At 40.5% G+C, this 18,952-nt stretch overlaps 1 protein-coding gene across 4 annotated transcripts in view; it reads left to right on the forward strand.

Moving 5' to 3' along the window:
• PHEX (phosphate regulating endopeptidase homolog X-linked) overlaps window positions 1-18,952 on the forward strand; it is a 209,933-nt gene that overhangs the window by 12,409 nt on the left and 178,572 nt on the right. For 3 of the 4 annotated variants that reach the window (XM_038587067.1, XM_038587065.1, XM_038587066.1), the window contains exon 4: window positions 4,552-4,713. In XM_038587067.1, coding sequence (XP_038442995.1) covers window positions 4,552-4,713 — 162 coding nt within the window. Of the gene's footprint in view, window positions 1-179; window positions 347-4,551; window positions 4,714-18,952 lie in introns of those variants that run through there. The other variant, XM_038587068.1, reaches the window with a different exon arrangement.

The following is an 18,952-nucleotide window of genomic DNA, read 5'->3' on the forward strand; positions in this document are numbered from 1 at the left end:
GCCACGTGTGTGAGTAGGCCTGTGGGGTATGTGCGTGCGTGCGTGGGTATGTGTGTGCGTGCGTGCGTGGGTGCGTGAATGGGGCCGCGTATGTGAGTAGGCCTGTGGGGTATGTGCGTGCGTGGGTGTGTGCGTGCGTGCGTGCATGGGGCCGCATGTGTGAGTGGGCGTGCGGGGTAGGACTTCAGAAGGTAGAAGCGTTTGCGTCCTGGAGCGCTTCCGAGCAGGTGCCACCCCTTTGTCAGACTCCTCCTCTCGGTAGCTCTGTTTCCCGTTTCCTCCTAATTCCTCTTTCGAAGTAGGAGGTGGAGAAGGACAACAACGAGGAAGGACATGCTAATCCCAGGTAAGGGCAGACGGGCTGACTCCAGTTCGCAGCGTGATCTGGCCACTCAAAAGCCACATGATCCTGGGTCAGTGAAACAACCGTCCTGAGCCTCCTGTTTCCATCTGTAAAGCGGGAGCACCGTTTTTACTTAGCATATGAGATGTGAGAATAGAAGAAAATAAGGGTGCTTGTTGTGGTACTAATCCAAGTCCACAGTGTGTGGTTCTTAACCCCAGACCCAGAAAACATCCTGTCAGCTGGCAAGACTGGACCTGATTTCAATTCCTGTGATGGCAGAGCTAGATTCTACCTCATGTGAGACTGTTGTGGACTTGGTTTATCCCACTTAGGAAAATACGCATACGTTTCTTCTGGAATTATTAATGTGCTTGCTTCGGGAGTGCCACTCCAGACATTGCTGGGGGTAGTATATCATCCGTGGTATATGCACTGTATTAGCTTTCTAATATCTGAAAACCTATGAGCTCTGAAAAATCTCGCAACTCAGGAGTTTCACATAAGTATTTGTGGAATTGTAATAGCAAACGTTTGTATGTATGGTTGCCACTTTAACTACATACACAATGTTCAGGATGCTCAGTTAAATTTGAATTGCAGATAGACAACAACTGCTGTTTTTGTGTCTGTGTCCCCTGCAATGTTGGGTACGTACTTAAACTATAAAAGCCATCAGTGATCTGAAATTTGAATTTCAGTAGGCATTCTGTATTTTATCTGGCAACTGTATTTATTTGTCAATGTGCCTGACACTGTTCTAAACACTTCGCATGTATTTACTCATTTAATTCTCATGAAGATCTTGTGGGGGTACAGTTATTATCCCTTTTTACAGATGAGGAAACTGAGAGGTTAAGTAACCTGTCCAAGGTTACATAGCTTTTGCATGGTGTTCCCGGCATTTAAACCCAGGTGGTCTGGCTCCAGATGATGCTGTACTTTCTGAAAAGGGCTTACCATGATTCCTGGCACAGAGGGAATTCTCAATATTAATAATGTTACTATTACCACCACCTTATCCTTAGAGCCCTGATTGAACTTAAGAACTCAGTCTGGTACATGGGGTGTGGTGCCTCCATCTCTATATAAACACTAGTGGGAGACCCCATAACCACTTACCTTATGTGCAGTAACTTGAGAGAACACATAATCTGACCTTTCATAGTTTTCTTTGATCATCATGTTTCTTTATTAAAACAAGCCTCTTTGAGTTTTCTCCATGGAACTAAGCAGGGGGAAAGGAGTTGTGGTGTCTTGACAACTATGGTCCCTTGCAATTTGAAGTCTCAGTTCCCCGACAGAAAGTGCAGCTCTGTACCCAGCTGTGAATGATGAATGATGAATGGGGAGGTTGAAACTAGAGTTTTCCCACTCAGTGTGCTGACTTCCAAATTCTGTGTGAGTGATGTATTTCCCCACTCTATGTCAAGGCTGAGGTCAGAGCTGATCTTGCAATTTTGTAGGTACCTGCAAGAATACTGAGGAGATAGAGAGGATACATTTTAGGTTGGGGGCCGGGAGAAGTTTGGGAAGGTGGCCAGAAAACAATGTGCTTAAGTGAATAAAAATGTGTGTGAGGGTTCTTTTCTGTGACTGTAAATATTGTGTGGCACTGAGACTTGTATAATCATTGCCCCTAGGGTGTCACATAGCAGATTTGTTCTGTGGCCACACAGACAGAATAATTATAAATATAAACTGAAATAAAGGTTTTGTATGTCCTAGCTTATTTGCATTTGTCCTAGCTAATATTGATGATAAATAGTAGCAGCAAGTAAAAATGTAATTGGAGACCATTGACATAATTCACAAAGATGAAAATATTAAGCCAGTTTTAAATTTATCAAACTTCAAAAACTAGTTTTTTATTTCATTTTTTAGAGAGAGAGCACAAGTGGGGGGTGGGAAGAGAAAGAATCTGAAGCAGGCTTCACACTAAGTGTGGAGCCTGACGTGGGGCTCGATCTCCTGACCCTGAGATCATGACCTGAGCTGAAATCAGGAGTTGGATCCTTAACCTACTGAGCCACCCAGGTGCCCCTCTCAACTAGTTTTTTTGCTTTGATTTTTTTTGGGGTGGGGGAAAGTGCTGGAGATTTTGAAGTCCTATAGAAACTAAGATATTTCTCTATTATTCACTTTATCAAGGACAAAAAGCTGTTGAAAATTTTCATAGCAAATCTAGGCTAGAAAAATATCTAGCCTGAGTTTTAAACCTGGAGGACACACGTAACCAAACTGATAATCAGCATATATAAATATATGCAGATTGTACTTCTTTTATTTGGGCAATTCCTTCATATTTAGCTGAAAACTCATTGGGTTTTCATTACTTCAAATAAATATATTCTGGCATTAATTAAAGTGTGAAAATTACTCAGAATGTTTTTTTTCCAATGTTATTAAAATACTGGCTGTCTTTTTTTTTAGTGCATATCTTTTTGTTAGGGTGGTAGCCAGCAGTGATACGACAGTTGAAAGAGAGTTGGAGTTCAGTATTGGGAATTTTGGAATCTTTCCATTTTTTAAAAGATTATATTATTTGAGAGATAGACTGCGGGTGCAAGAGAACATAAGTGAGGGGATCCCTGGGTGGCTCAGCGGTTTAGCATCTGCCTTCAGCCCAGGGCGTGATCCTGGAGACCTGGGATCGAGTCCCACATCGGGCTCCCTGCGTGGAGCCTGCTTCTCCCTCTGCCTGTGTCTCTGCCTCTTTCCGTCTCTCATAAATAAATAAATAAATAATCTTTTAAAAAAAGAGAGAGAGAACATAAGTGAGCACAAGCAGGGTGAGGGACAGAGGGAAAGGGACAAGCAGACTCCCCGCTGAGCGTGTAGCCCAATGCGGAGCTCAATCCCAGGATCCTGAGATCATGACCTGAGCTGAAGTCAGATACTCAACTGACTGAGCCACCCAGGTGCTCCAAGAACCTTCTCATTTTTCAATGAAAGATTTATTTTAAAGCTCATAGATACATCTTTCAGTATGCACAAGCTTCCTCGTTGACTGTGTTTCATGTGTAATCATGTGTGTGCTTATGAAAGAGGAAGAAATGGCAAATCAGTCGTTTGTGTCTTTCTGTTAATTTAAACATGTACTCAGTTCTGCCCTGAGGCCTGGGTGAGAGGGGCCCCTGCCCTGGGCCCTCATTTAGAATGCTCCACTTTGCTCTCCTCTGGCCATGCCGCTCCCCTAATTCAGGGGCCAGGTCAGCACCCCTATCCTTTTACAACCCAGAATTCCCTGCTAAAGAGCCCTGAACCTCCCTGTAGGGCCCGTGGGGAGGTCTCTTCCAGGGGTTCATTCCTCTGAGAGCTACACTGAATATCCAAGGGCTCAGGAATTCATACCTGGCTTTTGAGGTTTTTATGGAAATATATTGTAAATATATCTTTTAAATATTTCAATATGACCTATGGGCCTCAGTTTCACTCAGATTTTGCTGCAGAACAAACTACCCCCAAACCTTAGAGTCTTGAAACAAGTGATTTATTATTTCTTCTGATTCTGTAAGTTCACTGGGGGGGTTTCTCTGCTGCTCTTGCCTAGGCTCATTCATACAGCTGCATTCAGCAAGAGGGTCATCTGGCCTGGAAGGTCCATGATGGCTACAGTCACATGTCTGGCGGTTGGTGCCGACCGGGTTATTTTCCAGGGGGCCTCACCTCCTCCAGGAGGCTTCTTCAAAGGGCTTAGAGCTTCATTCACAGGGAGTTAATATGGAAGGTGTAAGGTCCTCTTAAGGCCTAGTTTTGAAACTCAAGAAAAGTTACTACGCTATATTCTGTTGGTCACAGCAAGTTGCAAGGCCAACCCAGATTCAAGGCAGGGAGAATAGATCCTATCACTTGATGGGATGAGTTGCAAAGTCACCTTGCAGAGGGATGAGAGGGGTGGAAGGAAATGTCACACACATCTTTGCAGACAGTTTACCATAGACTCCATTTGTATTCCTATCCCATGCCGTGCAGATGTCAGGGGCAGGCCTGCAAAAACCATTAACACTAATACCACCAAGCTTTTACCCACTCAATCTGAATGCAGTAATTTAATATAGTGAAGCTGATTCAGGGAGTCATTTGAGAGGAAAAGTAAAAGCCAAGGCTTGGGAGCTGGTTGATAGGAAATGGTTGTTTAATTTGGAAGAGAACAGTACATGGTGTTCAGTGCTTGTCATTAATCCTATGATTTTCTTTTTAAATAGCTGCTGCCATCTTGAGTAAGGTAAATTTCTCTGTGGACCCTTGTGATAATTTCTTCCGGTTTGCTTGTGATGGCTGGATAAACAATAATCCGATTCCTGAAGATATGCCAAGCTATGGAGTTTACCCTTGGCTGAGACATAACGTTGACCTCAAGTTGAAGGGTAAGTTTCTACTGGGGTTTGGTGACGCACTTTATAGAGAGCAGTACTTGACAAGAAAAACACAGTTTTGGATTTGAAGCATGCCTGCTTACTTTAACTGTCCTAAATTCATTTCCAAGATTTTTTAAAAATGGAAGATTGAAAGGAAAATTGTGGGATTTCAGTCTCCCAGAGCTCCAACACAAGCCTAGCAGAGGCCTTGTTATGTTTGTATTAGCTAATAATAAGTTCTGCTGAAGGATAGCTAGCATTTCCTTGAGATTGGGAGCACAGGAATAGTTAATGAAAGTTATTTTCTATCAATATACTTATTTGTTGTGTTCAGAGCAAACTTCATCACTTGCTTATTTGTGTCCTGGATTTTCATGCCTACAAAATATACTTAACACCTCATTGTCTTTTGAGAACTTTGGATGACCTTGTATTTGTCATATTGTTCCTGTTAACTTCTGACTTGGCTCTGGGGGGACTTTCTTTTCTCCCATGGCCTCTGTAATAATGACAGGCTCACACACACGTACTCACATATGTGTACATACATATGTGCATGTGTGTGTGCACACTTCAAAAATTGGAAGCTCTTACTAGAGGCACTTCTGTTTGCATTAGGTATTTTTTACTGGTGGAAGGCACTTTAGGATGGAAGCAGGGAGATTGTAAGGCCAGATAAAGTAACTTTTTTAGAAGGCAAAAATAGTTTTTTTTTTCTATTTTTGATAGAAAAAACCACATGACACCTAGAGAGAATTTTATTATTTATTTATTTATTGGTTTTATTATTTTTTTTCAATTTTATTTTTATATATTCACTTAAGAGAGAGGCAGAGACACAGGCAGAGGGAGAAGCAGGCTCTCCAGAGGGAGCCTGATATGGGACTTAGTCCCAGGACCCCGGGGTCACAATCCGAGCTGAAGGTAGACGCTCAACCACTGAACCAGCCAGGTGCCCCTACTTTGTGATTTTAAACAATGCAAATTTATCATCCTACAATTCTGGAGGTTAAGAGTCTAAATGAGTTGGCAGGGCTTCTGGAGGCTCGATGGGGAGAATACATGCCCCTGAAGGTGCAAGCCACCTTCATTCCTTGGCCTGTAGCCCCTTATACATCTTCTAAGCTAGCACTGGAGCATCTTAAGATCTCTCTTCAAGCTGACCTCTGACTTCCCTCATCACGTCTTTTCTCTCTTTCTTTTATGAAAAGGCTCTTCTACTTATGTAGAGCGGGCCCTGCTCTGTGACAGAATGACTCTTCCTCAAGATCCTTAACTGAATCTCACTGCAAGGTACCTTTTGCCCTATAGGGTAATGTAGTCACAGGGCTGGGCATGGGGGTGAGGACATCTCTGGCCAGGGAGAGAGCACTATTCTAGTGCAAGAAGCTTCTTGCTCTACTGGTGTGAGGTAGTCCGGTGCCATAACCTGACATTTAAAGCATTGCGTTTGCTTAACTAAACCATCTAGAGCTTTTCTTTTTCATCCAGTGTGTAAAATAATAGGATCTAGAGCTTTTTAAAAAGATATTCCTTATAAGAAACTTTCAGATCAAATGTGAAGTGAACAAGGTATGTTTCCTTCTTTCCACCATTGGATATTTTGGGGTGTTTTGGATATTTGAGACTTTTGAACTCCAGAAAGAAATTCTGAGAAGTTAGAAGAATCATCAGTTTTCTTTCTACTCCATCTCCATTTTCCCAAGATTTTAAGTGCATGAAAATTAAATGTATCAATTTATATATGTTTTAACAACTGTACCTATTGGCGCAGTAATTAGAAACCTGTTGTCAGTTGTAAGGAAAAATGTACTTAAGCTTCACAACTTTTCCCAATATAAATTGTATGGACTTAAATTTTCTGGGAAGACTTAAAAGTTTCATAAATTAGAAGAAGAGAATTTGTAATAAGGTCAGTTTTTCCCTAACCCAGCAGGTGAGGCTCCCGTACTATAGAATAATACCTATTGAGAAAAGAATTTACTAATAAGTATTTCCCTGTATGATATTAATTCACGTTGGTCTTTCATCTACCATTCTGGCCTGTTTCCTGTTTCCCTCCTTTGTCTTTTCTTCCTAGACAGAGAGATGTGTGCACAGGTGCATGTGTGTGCATACACACAATTATGTATGCAGAAATGACACTGAAGGGTAAGAAAAAGCTAAGATTTGCAGATGGGTGCTCCTTACATATTAGTCAGAGCCAGAAGATTTCTATCTTCAGGGCATGAAGCAACTAGAATAATTTAAAGCCCTTCCTAGGGGTGTAAAAATCAAAATCAGTACACTGATGTGTTTTTTTTAACTTTTTTTACTTTTTTTATTTTTTGTGTTTTTTTTTCTTTGAGGAGGTTACTGTGTATGAGATCTTTAAGACTTCGTAGAAATAAAACTCAATTGTTGAGAGTCGCACGTGGGTTTTTTGTTTGCTTGCTTCTTTTAAAAATGAAAAATTTTACTTTTAAGCTCATTTGGGAAAGTAAAAAGGAACAAAAATTAAATAGAAAAAGTAAGAAGAAAGTTGCTCCTAAATTCACCCCTAGAAATAACTGCTAATGAAGCAGTTGGCTACACAACTTCCATTTGTGGGCACATATGTAAGACCTCATGTGCACATTCATCTATTGAAAAACCTAGATAAAATCAGGCCTACTAGTCTGTCATGTGCTTTAAAAATGATGTATTTCTCATAGACATAGATAATGTTAATAGATATATTTTTTATCATATATAGCACTGTAATATGTATCCACGTATATTCTAGAAATAGAATCGTTGTATTGAAAGAGCTGTCACAGTTTAATTTTTGATGCATGCATACAACTGAATTGCCCTGCAGAAAGTTATTTCTAGGTCTTTATATATTTTCTTGCTGCTTTAAATGGTAAATCTTCTTCATCAACTGTGTTCTTAAATTTTTTTTTTGTGGTATTGTAAAGTAGGGGTCAGCAAACTATGGCTTGTGGGCCAAATCTAGTTCACTTCCTGTTTTTATAATTAAAGTTTCACTGGGGGACCATACATCCATTCCCTTGGGCGTTGTTGATGGCTGCTTTTGTGCCACAGTGGCAAAGTGGAGTAGTTGCTACAGAAATCGTATGACCCACAAGCCTAAATTATTGCCCCTCTGACCCTTATGGAAAAAGTTTGCTAACTCCTGATGCCCGTCGTCAAGTTTTAATGTATCTTTATTGGATCTCATTAGAACTGTCTTATTAATTAATAGCTTTTTGGTGGTTTGTTTGGAATTTTTTAGATAAGTAGTCCTAAAGTTAAGAAATAATTAGACTTTTTGTCTCTCCCTTTCCTTTTACTGTATTGGCTGGAGCCTCCAGAGCAGTGTTGAATAATAGCAATGACACTGAGTGTAATTTTCTTATTCCTAGCTTGGTTGGTGATGCCTCCGCTATTTCCCCCACAGTCCCCAAATATATTTTTTCTTTGTTTTGAATAGGTGTTCTTTATTGTGTTCTATTACTCCTAGTTTGCAAAAAGGCGTTACTCAAGAAAATGTCTTTGCTGTTTATGGAGAGATTCAGATGGAGTATCTCTTTAACTTTTCTGGATTTTCTTATGCTGAATTAACTTTATAATCTTGAAATAAATCCTACCTGTGAATAGTTTATTATTTTCTCTTCAGACTTTGCTAAAGTTGAATAAGCTCATATTTCATTTCAAATACTTGTGTTTATGTATATGACTGAGATTGGTCTGTGGATTTCTGTGTGCTAGGTTTGTTAAACTCTGTTATCAAGATCACTGGCCTTATGAAACAAAATGGGAGATTTCCCGTATATTTCTCTGCTCTGGGAAAGACACAATCAAGTAAATCCCAGCTTACAGTGTGACAAGGACTATAAAGGATGAACTCAAAAATTGATCCTGGGGCTCTGGCTTCCAAGAAAGAGAGCAAATGGTCGAGTAAGGTTTCTTTTTAAGTTAGTATTATCTTGTACTAGATGTATGTGTTTGATATATAAAATATGTATTAGTTCTTTAAACTTTTAAATTTAGAGATAATTCAGCCTTAGAGAAAAGTTGAGAGAATGGCACAAGAATGTCCATATACCCTTTATCCAGATTTCCTGATTATTACCAGTTTGTTACATTTGTTTTATCATGTTATTCTTCCATTCTATTAATGTATATCTTATCACATCTGTCTCTAAGTATACATTTATACATATAGTGAGAAAATGATATATCTATAAAAGTATAGATAAGCAGATTTATAGATAGATATTTTTCTGATTTTCAAATGTGCTGCAGATGACTACCTATTGTTACATATTCTATCTCTGTGTATCTGCGTGTCTCACAGTCTGTGTACCCATCATCCAGCCATCCAGGTAATACAGGGTCATTGTACGTCAACTGTAGGTGAATAACAGGAAGAAACAAGTAACATACGACTTTGCTTATATGTGGAATCTAAAGACCAAATGAACAAACCAAAAAAACTAGATTCTTATATACTGAGAAAGAACTGGTGATCGTCAGAGGGGAGGGGGATGGAGGGAAGGGCACAATAGATGAAAGGGATAAAGAGGTACAAACTTTGAGTTGTAAAATAAGTCACAGAGATGAAAAGTACAGCATAGGGACTATCGTCAGTAATACCCTAACAACATTGTATGGTGACTACACTTACCACGTTAAGTGTTCAGTGATGTACAGAGTTGTTGAGTCACTATGTTGTACACCTGAAGCTAATAGGATATTGTATGCCAATTATCCTTCAGTAATAAAAACAAAAAAAGTAAAAACAAGTCAAAAAGAATCTACATCAAGTCCTACCACCCAGTGATAACCTTTTAAATGTGAATATACATATCAAGTTATATGTATATGCCAAAAAGGATCAAATATTCTATTTTTATAATGTCCTTTCATTTGACATGTTAACATCTATTCACGTCAATTAAAATAGATCTTTATCATCCTTTGCCATGACTGCTTTGTGTGGATATACTACAGTTGATTCAATCAATTCCCATGTTGCCATTTAGATTATTTCCAGAATTTTTTCCCCTCATTGTAAGCCACTCAGAGCATGAGTGCTGAAGCTGCAGACCTGTATTTGAATCCTGGTTCCTTTATGTTTCTCCTCTGTGCCAGTTTTGGCCAACTACTTATTTCACCTAGCTCAGTTTTCTTACCTTCCAAATGGGGATAAAAGAACTCATTTCGTAGGGCTTGTGAGGACTAGGGGAGATGACCCTCAGAGATCATGTTTTATCCCAGGCCAGTTCCTGGCATAGAGCAGGCCCTCTGAGAGTAAATGTTTGTTGTCTGTGCCTCCATTTCGTCTCACAGCTAGTTCTAAGGCTCATGAAGTAATGTCTACCAAATGCTTTAAGTTTTATTCTGGTCTTATCGTTTGTAAATATCATGTGCTTTCAAAAATATTGAATACTGTCTAGATCTTTTTCCTCACCCTTGATAAAAAGAGAGAACATCCAAAAATAAAACCCAATACTACCAATCAAAAGAATACCATTTTCTTATGGCTGATAGAGAACACACAGATACGGCTGTCCAATTTGTGAAATAAAATGGATTTGACAGACCTGGCTGATGAAAAATTGCCCTCTATTGAAGTCAGCAACCTGGCTTTGTGGATTTTTTTCTTTAAATGGCATATAAGACTCAGATTTCTAGTTGGAAGATAAAATTATTTCTTATTCTCTCCAAGAAGCAGGTTTTTTTTTTTTTTAAAGAAGGCCGAATATAGTCATGTGTTTGAATGTCTCAAAATTTCCTTCCCACAAAACCTCCCAAATTTGTCTTCATGTGACCGTGAGGATGACACAGCATGTGTTGCTTATGAACGAGCAGATGAAAATTTTGCAAATGAGCACTTATGAAACATGAGGCAATAAGTGAGATAGAACACTTGTGTCAAACAGAAGACAGATGACTCAAGGTAGGGCCAGCTCATCTCTGTTGTAGAATAGCAATCTTTGCCAATATTTTGTAAAGAAATGCAGTATATTATTATGTTCAAGCACAGACAGTACCAGCAGAACAATAAGATGAAGTAGGGTCTACGCATTAATGAGCAAAGAAAGATGATTATGATTCATAGATGGGTTATTTATTTGTAAATATCTGCTGGCTGAGATTCAGATGGTTCTCATAATTAAATAACCCCTCCAAATCTTGTTTTTGCCATAATGATCCTAGCCAAATAATCTTTTGCAGATAATGGGCAACTGGAAACTTTAGCTTCTGTAAAGTCATTTGATAATTAGGAAGTTCAGCCGATTGAAGACAGTGAACGGTGCCATTTTCCTGGCACCACGAACACACTATGATGTACCAAACTGAGCTCTGACACCATTAAGTTCTTTGAAACAAACGTCAGACTAGAAAAAAAAATGGGGATATGGTGGAGAAGTGCTAGGGAGCAACCAGCCATTGTGGTGATTGGCTTTTTATTCTTGGCAAAACTCAGCACCGTTAAATCTCAGTCAATCTGCTGTATAAATGGCAGGGGGCAGGGTGCCCACTCAGAGCAGATTCCTGTTTTTGTGACCATGCTGGCTCTTTTTCACGTGGCCACACATGAAGCAGCAAATTGCCAAATTCTACCTATGTCATCCTAAGTCCTGCACGCACAGAGAGGTGGCCCGTGAAGATTTGGGCCTGTCTAGAAGACATTTAGAATGTGAAACAAAATGATTTTACCTGAAAAAAATTTTTGTTGTTGGTTGTCTGTGTTTTTCCTACTCTCAGAACACCATTTGAGGATGGGTAGGGGTGGGGGTGTGTAGAGTGTGAGGAAAGGGAAAGAAGTCCGATTTAAAAAGTTTAGCAATTTCTTGTTAGGAAACACCTCAAACAGACAAATGAATTTCTTCCTGAAGCCTCTTTGAAAAATGTGTATGTAGCTCTAGAATATGTTTTTCTAAATAGCTGAAGGAAGTGAAGAGGCCATGAGAACGGCCATCATGTGTCAAAGCTGTGGTCTGCTAGTTCTGATAGCATTTTAGGCTTCCTGGTGTGTCCCTTTCTACTTCCAGTGCATGCCCTTGTCTTTATAACTTTTCTCTGCTCCAAGCATTTGATTTTAAGATCTGATCTTTTTTTCCTGTGGCTTTCACGTAGCTCTTCTGCCACAGTGGTTGATATTACATATAAGTTTGGTGCACTTGACAAGAACCAGATCTGTTCATTAGATCCATTCTGGGTTATGTGCTCTTTAATTTTGGGGAAATACATTCACTTTATTTATTTTTATTTCTATTTTTTTACATTCACTTTAAATAGACTGAAATGTACAGCATTTTGGCTGTATTAATTTATTTTTATTTTTTTATTTTTATTTTTTTAATTTCTTTTTATTGGAGTTCAGTTTGCCAACATAGTGGCTGTATTAATTAATCTGTGAAGTCAAGACAATTGACTTGGCATTTACTTTTTTCTTGGCACCAGTTGCTTTCAGTAACAGGTAACAAAAATCCCAACTCCACCTGGCTTAAAAATAGAGAACATTTTCTGGTTCAAGGAACCAAAGTGTCTGATAATATGTAGACTTCAGGTAAGGATGGATCCAGCAGCTGCACCATATCATTAAAGATCCTATTTCTTTGTTTCTCTCTGCTTCAACATTCATTGTCTTGTGATTTTTTCTAAGTCTGTTTGGTCATAAAATCCTTGCCAGTAGCAATAGCAATTAAAATTTATAGTTTTTCATTCATATCTAGCAAGAGGCATTGTGTTAGACACAGGAGGATACAGAAGTGCAGAGATTAATAAGACCCTCAGGACTACGCATGTGGAACTTAAACATCTGAACAGCAGAAAATGTTTTAATAAGTACCGTAATCCACTAGCTACTCAGGACTTTTTAAAAAACATTTTATATATTAATTTGCGAGAGAAAGACCATACAAGCGAGGTGGAGGGGCAGAGGCAAAGGGAGAGAGAAATTCAAGCAGACTCTGCACTGAAAGTGGAGCCTGATGCAGGGCTTGATCTCACAACCCCGAGATCTGGCCTGAGCCCAAACCAAGAGTTGGATGTTATAACCGACTACGCCACCCAGGTAACCCCCCTCACCACCACTGGTGGCTTTTGAGTACTTGAAGTATGGCTAGCTGGACTTGAAATGTGGTATAAATAAAAAATACACACTAAATTTCAAAGACTTCATTTAAAAAAATGTAAAATATTTCACCAAGAAGTTGATGATTTATTTCCTCAATTACATTTTTTAAAGATTTTATGTGTTTATTCATGAGGGACACAGAGAGAGGCAGAGACACAGGCAGAGGGAGAAGTGGCTCCCTGCAGGGAGCCCAATGTGGGACTCATTCCGGTGACTCCAGGATCACCACCTGAGCCAAAGGCAGACACTCAACCACCCAGGTGCCCTTTCCTCAATTATATATTAAAATGATAGTATTTTAAGACCTCTTTGGTTAGAATATATTATTAAACAACCTCACCTGTTTCATTTTTCTTATCTTTAAATGTACAAGGAAATGAATAATGCCATATATAGCTCAGATAATGTTTCTGTCGATGCTGCTCTAGAGCCACGAATAGGCCATTGGAAAGGTGAGCTACGTGGGTATAAATTCAAGTTTATGTTAGTGATAGAGAAGGGGCAGAGAACACGGTCCCTAAAAATAGTTCCCTACTCTCATCTCCAGTCCCTCATCCTGTTACTGTATTAGTGTTCTTTGTGGCACTCATAACCATTCGAATTATCTTGTTTGTGTATTTGCTTGCTGTTTGTCTTACCTCTGCCTGTCTTTTTGGGTTCTGCTGTGACTCAGCACCCAGCATCGTGCCTGGCATAGAGTTGGTGCTTACTAATACTTGGTAAGGAGAGGAGAGAAAGACTGTGCCCTCTGTGAGTGGCTGGCTGACTCAGTGGGGAGGGGTGGCTTGCTCTTCTCTTCTTTTTCCCCCTCCATCTGGGCCTAGGGCCCGACGTGCTGTTCCAGAGGAGTCCTGAGATGCAGCTGGTGCTTGCCCCTGATGGGAGGGGAAGGGTAATTGTCAGTTGTTCTTCATTTCTGTTCCAGGCCTCAGGGAGGCAGGACAGGGGAATGGACAGTGAGGCAGGCTAGAGCCCTTCCTGGGGCTCCAAGGCTCTCTGGTGGCGTGATCTTGTGTCAGTTATACTAAGGACAAAGAGAACTTCCTGGCTCTGTGACCGCTGGCAAACCGCTTTCCTCTGACTCGGAGTTTCTTATCTGGTGATCCTGTTGGATTGATTCAATGAGGTGCATCAAAAGTCTTCTGCACAGAACTCAATAAATAACACCTGCTATTATTGTTAATTTCACGAGGATGAAATTAACATTTTTAATTTTTTAAAAAATTATTTATTTATTTATTTATTTATTTATTTATTTATTTATTTTGAAATTAACATTTTTGAAAGCTAGTGGCATGTAGTAGGTGGTTGATACATGTTAGATTCCTGGCCACATGAAAAATGACAAATTGATTACAAAACTTTAGCAGCACCAGCAAAGTAAAATGGTACAGTGTAGTTCTTCCCGAAAGTCTCACGGTGCCTGTAAATAAGGCCGCTGATCCTGAAAGGAAGGAGCCTGGAAATGGAAACAGTAGGTTAGGACATCTGTGTGTGTTCCTAGCTTTTATTGGCAGACCTTGGTCGCGACCTCAGACCTGCAGGATTTTGATAATTTGTTTGTTTGGACGACACATTGGTTGGGGGGACATGAGTTTTCAATCCCTCCTGCAGGAAAAGAGAGAAGAGGCAAGTGGAATTGGTGAAAACGAGGAAAGGGTCATCTTAGGCTGTTCTACATCCTCTTTAGATGTCACTTTTTTGTTGTTCTCACCTGTTTGCCTTTCTTCTCTTTTTTCTTTTCTTTCTGCCTAGGGGATTCTTACCTCAAGAGGGCTGCCTGTAGAATTCCAGGGACTTGAAGGGGAAAAGATGCACCTTTATTTTCACTAACCTCTGGTGGAACTTTAGCATTTTCTTTAATTATGAAAGCAGGCAAAACTCTAGTGTTGTTGGCTGTGACACCATTACCAATGGGAATCATGATTTTTTGGTCTTGATATAGATGTTGCAAGTATCTTGAAATATTATCTACACACATCACCATTTCAGAATCACAGCAATGGTTAGACCCAATACTGCATCGTATTATTTAGTGACTTAAGGAAGTAGCACAGATATCATGGTTACAAACAGTAAACCAACTGTTTTATTAACTGTGCTTCAGAATGACTGGTTTCTGTTGTAAACCTGTGTATTCATAAACATTATTTTAAGAATGATCGTTAGGCTTTAAGAGCCTGTCCAGGGAATGTGTGGCACAAAAAACCACTGCCTGGGTAAAGGTTGCTGGGGCAGGCCTCAAGAAGGTGTAGTTTCACTAAACTCCAGCCCTTTGATGCATCCTCATCTAGGTGTTTCAAGTAGAGTTGGCTATTACGTGACACCATGGGTCCGCTCATGCCCAAATCTTTGAACAGTCCACATTACCCTTGAATCCCTGGGTAATAAGCACATTACCAACAGCTCATATATGTTTATAAGGACATTAGGTGAAGCCAGAGTTTTGTGTTTGGAGATTTGTGCCAACACCAAACCTCGAACTGATTACAGTGCAGGCTTTGTGCGATTACCTATGCCATGGAATAAATATATTTATAGGTGAAATTGCTGAGTGTTGTCACAAGCCTCTTCTGAAAGCAGAGAGTTAAAAGTCAATGCCCAGCTAGAGACAATACAGCTTTTGCCGTGGTCTACTTAAAAATACTTAGATGCAACGCAAATGATTGAAGACAGTAACACACAAAGTAGAGTCTTCATTCACAAGTACATAATACATGTTGTATGAAAGACCTTGCTTGTTATCCGATCCTTGAAGACAGGGACTCTTGGTTGAGCTTGGAAGGGTAGGGATAGAGGGGACTATAGTTCTGGAGGTGCTATGAACAAGAGTCCCAAGGGAAAGACCAAATCCATGGAACTTGGCGTTGTTGGGAGGGGGGCACTGAAAGGTCTTGGGGAGAGGCAACAGGAGTGAGATGGGCCAATGAAAGATGTCGAAATCCATTGGTGAGATTTTTTACTTGTAACAGGGAATGCTGAGCTTCCCGAGAAGTGGAGCTACAGCCTGGAAACGCTGTGCCTGGAATAAGGACTGAAACAAAGGAGAGGGGAAGCAGACGAGGGGCATTTTTGTGGCCTAAGTATTGCAACACGTTATGAAAAGTTTCCTGCCAGTTAGCTTGAATGTGGTAGGAAGAAAGAAACATTTTTTACTTTAGAAGACTGCCTACTAAATTTAGGTTCTTTTGACTAAAGATAAGTTCTCTGGCCGGACTGATGGCACAGGACCTGTGCCTCCTGAGAAGGACACATATACACCTACAGGGACACTTCCCAGCTTCTCCACACCCAGGCCCCATTTTGCATGGTTGGTGTGTGTAAGTGTATTTTACTTGGCAGTTGTTCAGAAGGGTTGCATATTTTTAAAAAGCCACTTCCTGAAAGATGATGACTGGAAAGGGAAGACAAATCCTAGCTGGTTTCGGTGGTGACAGTTCCGAGGCGTACCCACGTGAGCTGTGGCAGTGATTCCTGAAGCTCCTCCAAGTCCCCACATGTTCTTGCTGTTGTTGCCACAAGCTGGAATGATAATGGAGCTGAGAATGTGGGATTTTTGCGGGAACTTCCAAGGGTCATCCAGATTTCACAGCAGAAGCAGATGACTCAGATCTCCTGGACCTTGAAACCTGTGTCTTTAGAGAAGTGGGTCAGTCCATTACCTTTACTCTACTCCTCATTGGTCAGTGGCAAGACTGAGGTACCAGAAAAATGAAAAAGTTGCTTGCACACAAGGTGACCGCGAACTGAGTTGAAAATTTCGCCCTTGCATTTCTGATCTCCCTGATGAGATGGCTTTGGCTGTATTCTCACCCTCATCTCTGAGACTGCAACTTGATGGTGTGGATGGGTTGGGCATCTTTAAGGTGTGGCAAAATGCCTATTTCTCCCCCAGTGTATTACTAATGGGCAGGATTTCTACTCCTTGCTATAAAATGAGCTCTTACTGATTATAAAATAATTCCTAGGAATGCATGACATGGAGAAGGGCCTAGGAAGCCAGGCACTGTATAGAGATGACTTTGTTTAATAATATCCTTAGTTGAGCTGTCTAAAGTGAACTCCCACCATGTCCATAAGATGGAAGATATATCTCCATTTTGTCAATGAGGAAGCAAAGGCACTGAGCAGTCCCATCGAGCAGCCCAAGATCACATAGCTGATAGGCAGTGGAGCTAGGATTTGGATTCAGATGGTTTGACCCTTAGCGCCTGGTAAAAATCTTGACAAGCTAAGAGGATGGTATTGTTCCATTTTATAGTTGTGAAAGCGGAGGCTTGGAGAGGTTAAGTATTTCATTCATATTCACACAGCGAAGGACCTATAAAGTCACTATTGTCCAGAAATGTAATAGAAGTCACAAATGCAAATTACCTGTTAATTTTATATTTTTCAACAGCTGAGTTAGAAAAGGAAAAAAGGAACCAGGTAAAATCCCATGATTCTGTCCAACCCAACATATCCAAAGAATTTTCATTTCACGTAATCAGTATAAAAACTTGTTCACAAGACAGTTTACATTCTTTCGTTCCTAAGTCTTTGGACTCTGGTATGCTTCTTATACTTGCTACCCATCTCCATGTAGATGAACTGCATTTCCAGTGTTCAGTAGCCTCACATGACTCCCAGCTTCTGTAGTGGATGGGGCTGTTCTAGAGCCGTGCTTCTCACCGATGGCCGCACACCGAAATCACGAGGGAGCTTAAAAAACACAGATGCCTGGGCCCCATCCTTACGACTTTTGATGTAATTGGTCTGGGGTGGAGCCTGGCCTTCTGGATCTTTAGCCACCCCCTCCTCCCTCCCCAGGTGACTTTAATGTGGAGCCAAATTTGAGAACCTACTCAAAGGGTGAAAACCAAACAACGGAGTCATGAACTGTAGGCAATGTCCATTGGAGAATGTTCCCTGAGTTTTCTGAGCTGAGACCCATTCAAAACTACTGCTCTGGCAATATGCTTTGCTAGTTGACATTAAAGAATGCCGGGCAGCACCTTAACTTATTAATTTCTCTCGATTTACATTTCCCAATCTTTTGGCCAAGTCTCAGAATAATAAAGAAAAAGACAAGGGATTTCTTTTTTCCCCCTGATCTACACACTGGTTTGGATACACAACGGTGCAAGTAAATTAAGACCTAGAGGTCTGTTATTTTAATTGAGGTCAGAGGTGTCGATGTCCATCTGGAAACTCTAAACTGTGGAGAAGAGCAAGTTAGGGTTTGAAAGCTGTAGGTCATTGCCAGAATGAAACATGTCTGGTGGGGAACATGTGGGAAGTGCTGGGTGAGGAGAACAAGCAATTGTGGCTCCGGCTGAGGTCTGAAGGCTGCGCAGCCCATGGTGTGGCAGGACGTCTATGGAAGTGCTCTTGCCAGATGCCTCCCGCCTGCCTGCGCACTCGGCCAGACCTGCGGTGTGCATGTGACACCCAGGATTCAAGACTCAGAATATCTCACCTCACCCAGAGCTTTACTTGTTCTTCAAATGTTTTTGGAGTCATTTCGAGACATTTTTATATTGCTTTCTTTTATTTAAATCCAAATAGCCTTAAATTTCTAGACGTATATAATTCTTTTCTCAGAATGAAAAATGCTGGGTCTCCTGTGATGGCGATGTTCTAGTTATATGCAATCTTGTTCTGTGGATTTGACTTCAAATTAAGCAAGAGAACGAACACACATTGCTGAGTCTCCCCTAGCCTTGAGTGAGTTAATAGCACTGAATCAGAAATACCGCCAACTCTATGATGCCCCATTACTTCACATATGCCAGCCAAGACGAAGCTACTACATGGTGCCTTCCTTTCACCTGGCATTTTTGCTTTATGTTCATTGAAAGAGTTCTTGTAGACATTAACTTTGATCATATGACTCTTTTACTCTTTTGCACTAATTAAAAGGAAAATGCAAGCAGGAGAGCTTGATTAGAGTAGCCTTAAAACTTCTGCACAGTCCTTTGGATTTCAAGTCAGCAGTGCTTTGGGTTTTTCACAAAACATCTTTGTGTCCATAGCAGCAGTGATTCGGCGTTTCTTAAAAAAGTGCTCTCCATCAGTTCCAGGAGTGTCCTCCACGATTGCCTATTTGGATACGCACTAAGTTTTCATTTCATGCCCCAATCGTATTGAAATCTT

The sequence above is a fragment of the Canis lupus genome, chromosome X (assembly GCF_011100685.1).
Source record: "Canis lupus familiaris isolate Mischka breed German Shepherd chromosome X, alternate assembly UU_Cfam_GSD_1.0, whole genome shotgun sequence".
Taxonomy (NCBI): domain Eukaryota; kingdom Metazoa; phylum Chordata; class Mammalia; order Carnivora; family Canidae; genus Canis; species Canis lupus.